This window comes from Sorex fumeus, unplaced genomic scaffold (genome assembly GCF_029834395.1).
Source record: "Sorex fumeus unplaced genomic scaffold, SorFum_2.1 ptg000072l, whole genome shotgun sequence".
Lineage (NCBI taxonomy): Eukaryota > Metazoa > Chordata > Mammalia > Eulipotyphla > Soricidae > Sorex > Sorex fumeus.
In genome coordinates, this window is record NW_026606129.1 from 57,737,410 (window position 1) to 57,744,234 (window position 6,825).

At 38.0% G+C, this 6,825-nt stretch overlaps 1 protein-coding gene across 1 annotated transcript in view; it reads left to right on the plus strand.

Moving 5' to 3' along the window:
• The window catches only part of APPL1 (adaptor protein, phosphotyrosine interacting with PH domain and leucine zipper 1), a 47,016-nt gene that overhangs the window by 36,357 nt on the left and 3,834 nt on the right, over nucleotides 1–6,825 (plus strand). Inside the window, exons 15-21 of the mRNA XM_056129139.1 lie at nucleotides 77–259; nucleotides 2,231–2,283; nucleotides 3,823–3,997; nucleotides 4,093–4,129; nucleotides 4,891–5,037; nucleotides 6,350–6,400; nucleotides 6,675–6,764. Coding sequence (XP_055985114.1) covers nucleotides 77–259; nucleotides 2,231–2,283; nucleotides 3,823–3,997; nucleotides 4,093–4,129; nucleotides 4,891–5,037; nucleotides 6,350–6,400; nucleotides 6,675–6,764 — 736 coding nt within the window. The remainder of the gene's footprint in view (nucleotides 1–76; nucleotides 260–2,230; nucleotides 2,284–3,822; nucleotides 3,998–4,092; nucleotides 4,130–4,890; nucleotides 5,038–6,349; nucleotides 6,401–6,674; nucleotides 6,765–6,825) is intronic.

Genomic DNA, 6,825 nt, shown 5'->3' on the forward strand with positions numbered 1-6,825 from the left:
TACTTTTCTCGCAGTTTGTGATTAATTTCCAAAAGACAAAAAACAAAATGCAAAACTTGTGTATTTCTGTTTTCAGACAATCTCGGCCACCTACAGCTCGAACAAGCAGTTCAGGATCCTTAGGATCTGAATCTACAAGTTTGGCAGCCCTCTCTCTAGATGCTCTTGTTGCCCCGGACACCCCAATACAGTTTGATATCATTTCTCCTGTGTGTGAAGATCAGCCTGGTCAGGCAAAAGCGTCTGGCCAGGGAGGAAGGTTGGTAATGGCATCATAGGGACAATGTGTTCTGGTCTGTAAGTTTTAGTATTTATTTATTTATTATTTCGGTTTTGAACCATACCTAGTGATGCTCAGGGGTTGCTTCTGGCTCTGCACTTGGGATCACTCCAGGTGGTGCTCGGGGGACCATATGGGATGCTAGGAATAGAACTCAGGTTGGCTGCATGAAGGAAGCACCTTATCTGCTATACTCTCTCTTCAGCCCCAGTTTTAAGATTTAGTTTTATAGTTTATATTCGTCTCTCACATACTGTTTTCCTTAGCTATATTATACCTAGATTATCTAATAGAGGAAAATATCTCTCTCTCTCTGTCTCTCTCTCTCTCTCTCTCTCTCGTTTACTTAGTTTTTAAAATACTTAATCTTGAATTTCTTAGTAGATCTAAGGACAGGAAAGATAGTACAGAGAGTAAACTGCTTGCCTCGCATCAACCTCATTTTTGATCCCTGGCTCCTGCATATGATCCGTGAGCAGATTACTGAGCACATAGCCAGGAATAGCACCTCTCTGGCCCATACCCCTGCCTCAGTAAAGGGAATTTGTTCTTCTGATAGTCCTCAGTAAGACGCTAAACCTGTCCACTTCATTGACCCCAAGCTGTCTGAGATACCATATTTTTATTGAAGAAAAAAATTTTAGTTTGCACTAAAAATTGCCAGAGAAGGTGAACAGTACCATATTTACATCATGACAGTCTTAAAAAAAAACTGGGCATGGTGGGGGAATTGGACTACAGCCAGTGATTCTCAGGAGCTACTCCTATCTCTGTGCTCAGTAGTGACCCCAGTGGCCCTCGGGTACGAGAGATGGAACAAAACCAGGAGTTGACTGAATGCAAGGCAAGCACCTTAACCTCTGTACTCTCTCTCTGGCCCCTGACTTTTTTTTGGGGGGTGGTGGTGGTGGTGATGTGTGTGTAAATTCTTGAAAGTAATTCATATTATACAAATTTCTAGAAAGTATGATCTTATATCAGAATAAATATCTGGGAAGATGTACTAAAACAATTTTTCTACTGTTATGATTTCAATGGATCATCTTTTATTTATGTAAAAGAATTATTCTTGTCAAATCAAAGAAAATTTTTGTGAATGAGAGAAACATGACATAAAGCAAATGATTTAGATAGGCTGGACATCTAATAAAATAATAAGGCATTAATTCGGATGTATATGATTGTGTCCAAGAAAAAAATTTACACCTGATCACAGAAATATATTTAACATTTGCTCTAACAGGTCAGATATGTAGTAAGAGATGAATTTCACAGTATCCTAATATCAGTGTTATTTTAGAGCTCTTTTAGGTCTCTGCTGACAAAAACCACTTGGAATTGTGTTTTCCTTGCCTCATGGTTTGTCAGAACCCAGGCACGCTAAGAAGGAAAGTTGCTTCCATCTCTCTGGTTAGCTTTCATCTTGCTTTGTGCCATAAGCCTTGAGAAGCACAGGCTCAAAAATCCCTGGCCTTTTTCTGAAGTAGCTAAAGATAAAACCAAATCATCTGGGGCTGGGGCGATAGCATAGCGGATAGGGCATTTGCCTTGCACGAAGCCAACCCACGTTCAATTGCCCGCATCCCATATGGTCCCCTGAAGACCGCCAGGAGTAATTCCTGAGTGCAGAGCCAGGAGAAACCCCTGTGCATTGCCGGGTGTGACCCAAAAAGCAAAAAAGCCAAATCATCTATTTCTTTTGAAATCAGGAACTTTTAAATTGTGATTATGAGGTGGAGGTGGTGGTGGTGGTGGGGTGTGTGTGTGTGTGTGTGTGTGTGTGTGTGTGTGTGTGTATAATAAATTGGTCTTCAGTAATAATTTTTTGTTTTTTATTTAATGTATGAGAATGTTTTGTTGTACCTAATTTTTTAATTCCTCAATGAGATTTTTTTCATGTGGTTCAGTGATAACTGACCATTAGTTGATGATTTCAAAAATATTTTTCAGGCGTACGAATCCATTTGGAGAATATGAAAAAAGTGTAAAAGAAGAAATTGAAGGTAAAACAGATGTATAGTATTTTTAAGAATAGTACTGCTCTTTTTTTCCTTTTTTCTGCTCCTTTTTGGATTTTGGATCACATCTAGTGGTGCTCATGGCTTATTCCTGGCTCTGTGCTCAGGATCATTTCTGGCAGTGCTTACGGGGCCATATGTGGTGTTGGGCACCAAACTGATCTACCATGTGCAAGGCCTTGCCCACTGTACCATCTCTCCAGGCTGATCTATTTTTTTATTATAGAAATTTTCATAATAATCTGGAGAATTTGTTTATATTAGTTATCCTGTGTATGCTATTTTAATGTTTATCTCATAATTTTTTTCTCATAGCACATTAACAATTTTATCCTATGCTCATAGAATTATAGAATATCATACTTTTGACTTCATAGACAAATTCACTATGCAAAAAAATATTCTTTAAGCTTTTCCTCATAGTTGATGTTTCCATCAACTATTCAGTTTAATTTACATTTTTTCCATCTGCTACTTATTTTGATATAATTTTAAACTTACAGAAAACCTGTTTTAATACAAGGAATTCGCTTTACTCAGAACTACAAGTTGTTAAAGCAAACCTTTGACTGTTTGAATATGTGACCTTGATTTTCCTATAATGAACACTATAGTCAGAACTTATTTTTAAATATTTTGGTTAGTTTCACTCTTTTACTGGAAAATCTGAAAGGAAGACACCAGATTCCTTCCTTCCTTCCTTCCCTCCTTCCTTCCTTCTTTCCTTCCTTCCTTCCTTCTTTCCATCCTTCCTTCTTTTTGCTTGCTTGTTTGCTTCTTCCTCTTCCCCTTCCTTTCCCTTTCTCCCCCTTTCTTCCTCCTCCTTCCCCCCCTTCCTCTTCCTCTTCCTTCCCCTTCCTCCCTCTTTCCTCCCTCTTTCATCCATCCTCTCTTCCTTCCTCTTCCTTCCTTCCTCTTCCTACCTCTGCTTCTTTCTTCTTCTTTTGTTTGTTGTGGGCCACACCTGTGGTATCAGAACTTCCTCCTGGCTCTGTACTCAAGGATTACTCCTGGCTGGCTCAGGAGACTATGGGATGCAAGAAACAAAACCTGGGTTGGCCACCTGCAAGGCAAGCTCTATACTTACTGTACTATCTCTCCAGTCCTAGGTATCTAATTCTTTAAGAAATGTGGTGGAGGACCTAAGAGATAGTACAGGAATTAAGATACTTGCCTACATGCTGGTAGCCCCAGTTCTATCCTCAGCACCACATATGTTCAACGTTGTATACTAAAAACATTAATACTATTGTAGTATATTACCTCGATAACAACAAAAAACAGTAAAATTAAAAAAAGGTAAAACATGAATACAGGGCAAAACAGAAAGGGGCTGGGTTTCAGTGGATCCTTGTGAGTAATATTGGTACTTGGGAGGTGGATGTGGTGTGATAACATATTTTGGAAATTAAATTGAATTCTTAATATATTTTCAATCTTACAAATCAATATTACCTCAAAAAATAGCCAGCATAAAAATAAATGAGAGATTTAAAATATGTAATATATCTTGTTCTGTTGTAGGTTCTATTTATCATCAGTTATTTATTGTCCGATTCCTTGGTTCTATGGAGGTAAAATCAGATGACAATCCAGATGTTGTTTATGAAACAATGCGCCAAATCTTAGCTGCCCGGGCCATTCATAACATCTTCCGTATGACAGAATCACATTTATTAGTCACTTGTGAATACTTAAAGTAAGTACAAACCTCAGAAAAACTGAAGAAAAATTTGTTTACATAATTCCAACATAATTAAAATTTGCTTTCAAATTTTTTTACCATTACTATAGGTTAATTGATCCGCAGACACAAGTTACGAGGCTCACGGTGAGTTCCATATGTCTACTACTATTGTTATTATTTGTTGTTGTTATTGTTTCTGTTGTTTGTTTGGGCGCCACATCTGGCAGTGCTGGAGACTACTCCCAACTTGATGCTTGTGAGGGGTTTTCCCTGTAGTGCTCAGGGATGATGCAGTTCCAGGACAAATCTGGGACTCCCACCAACAGAGCACATGTGCTTCAGTCATTTGAGCTATCTTCCCAGTTCCTTAATATCTTATTTTCAGTTTCTTTATGCATACACATTTTAATCTTTGTAATCATAATTCTGTGTATTCATATATGATTTATAAATTATGATTGGTACTTAGGCTGTTGGAATTAAATCTATGACTGTCTCGCCAAAAAAGAAGCAATAATTGAATATTCCATGTAACATACAGAGTCAGTGCAACCTGACATGAGATATTTCTTTATTCCTTAGTTAAGGAGCATATGTCATACTATTAAGTTTCCTTAGTGTATGACATAGTCTCCTCAATTAGAATCTACTTCTGTTATTGAATTATAATTTGTAAAATGAGTTAAGGGGTAATACAATAAAATCAGTATTTAACAACATGATTCTTGCCTAGCAACCCAAACCAAATATGACAGTATTTGTTCTTGGATTACCATCCTGTTATGAAATTGGTTATCATGTTTTCTTTATGGCACCTTATATAACAACACATGAGTTTATTATTTATAGGAGATTTGTAATGACTAGAAAAATTTCATGTTTGCTTCTGATGTTTTCTATGGCAGTTTCCAATCCTCAGTGTAGTGCTCTTTGCTACACACCAAGAAAATAAGAGGCTTTTTGGATTTGTTCTTCGTACATTGGGAGGAAGAAGTGAAAGTAATTTGTCATCTGTCTGCTATATATTTGAGTCAAACAATGAAGGAGAAAAGGTACAGCACTTTCCAAAGTTTGTATTTCTGTTATAAAATACAAATCCTAATCAAAGTTCTTACTAAGATTATTTTTGGGAAAAAAATCCCCAATGTTGCCCTGTCCAAATGAGTTTCTTGACCAATACCTGTTACTCTATCGAAAGCTGGATTGATGGGTTGGGCCTTCTGACTGCAGGTGTTTGTCTTTCTGGCCATTCATAGCTAGTGGTATCTACTCAGGCTTCCTGGCCGTTGATAAGCTAGTACTAGTGAAATCTTCTAGTCTCATTAATTTATCCTGGGAATGGAATATATTCCCTTGATCAGTCATTTGTAGACACTCAGTTTAAGCAGCAGCAGTTGCTGCTTAGTTCATTCTTTGCAGACCTTCCTGATGAGTGATGAATCTGTGATAACAGGAAGTGTGGTACATGAAGAAGAAAGAGTCATCAATGGAAACTCACAGACCCTGGAGAAAATACTCAAAGGCTTGATTTGGGGAGTTGAAATTTAAGTCAGCTTTTGTGTGAAGCAGTGTTTTATAAAAGAGTTACAAAAGATTGCATTCATCTGGGGAACATAAAGCCACAAAATGGGAGACTAACACCCAGGAGTGACCGAGATTCGTACCAGGAATTTTGCTCCATGACTTGGAGGCCAGCCACATGTGCTAGAGGAGAAGGAAGCTCAGATAGAGAAGAGAGCACCAAATAAAGGGTGTTGGGAGGATCCTCCCAGGGTGGGAGAAGCATGCTGAAAGTAGACTATAGACCAAACATGATTGCCACTCAGTGCCTCTCTTGCAAACCACAGGACCCAAAAGGAGAGAGAGAGAACAAGGGGGAATGTCCTGCCACAGAGGCAGGGTGGGATAGGGGGGATGGGGGGTGGGAGGGATGCTGGGACCTGTGGTGGTGGTGGATGGGCGCTGGTGGAGGGATGGGTACTTGTTATACTTCAGTATAACTGAAACCCAAGCACAAAAATTCTTAAGTCTATAACTGTACCTCATGGTGTTTCACTAAAAAAAAAAAAAAAAAAAAAAGAGTTACAAAACTTGTTACATCAGGGACTGGAGAAATAATATAGCAAGCAGGATGTTTGCCTTGCATGCGGCCTGTTTGGGTTCAATCCCAGGCATCCCATATGGTCCCTTAAACACCCCCAGGAGTAATTCCTGAGTGGGAGAGTCAGGAGTAACTCCTAAGTATTGCCCGGTGTGACCCCAAAACCAAAGAAAATCTTACATCAAAAATTTGCTATTTGGGTATTTGAAATTATTACTTACATCTGAGAACTTTCTGAACTTTACTACTTCATTTTCTTTTAGCTTTGTGATTCTGTTGGACTGGCAAAACAGATAGCTCTGCATGCAGAACTGGTAAGACTCCAGGATAAGTAATTATTCAAGAATGTAAACTAAACTAATACATGTTTACATAATATTAGAAAGTAATTTTGCTAAGAAAGGTTAGTGGTTGATGCTGCTGTTGACAATCTTTAAAATTTGGACAAATGATGAACATAGCATGTATGTTTTTGATGTGTGTGTTTTGTGTTTTCTGTGTGTGATTAATTTTAAAAGGTTACAAAGGCATTAATTAAAAAGTCTAAAATTTTTTTTGATATTTAATTCACTGTTGTATTCTCTTCAGACACGTAGGGCAGAAGAAAAACACAAAGAAAGAATGAGGGAAAAAGAGAAGCAAGAGAAAGAGCTCAGTAAACAAAAACAAATTGAAAAGGTATGTATTTCTAATGTCTGAATCGGCTCTCGGTGTGAAGTTTATGGAACGTTTCCTCAAT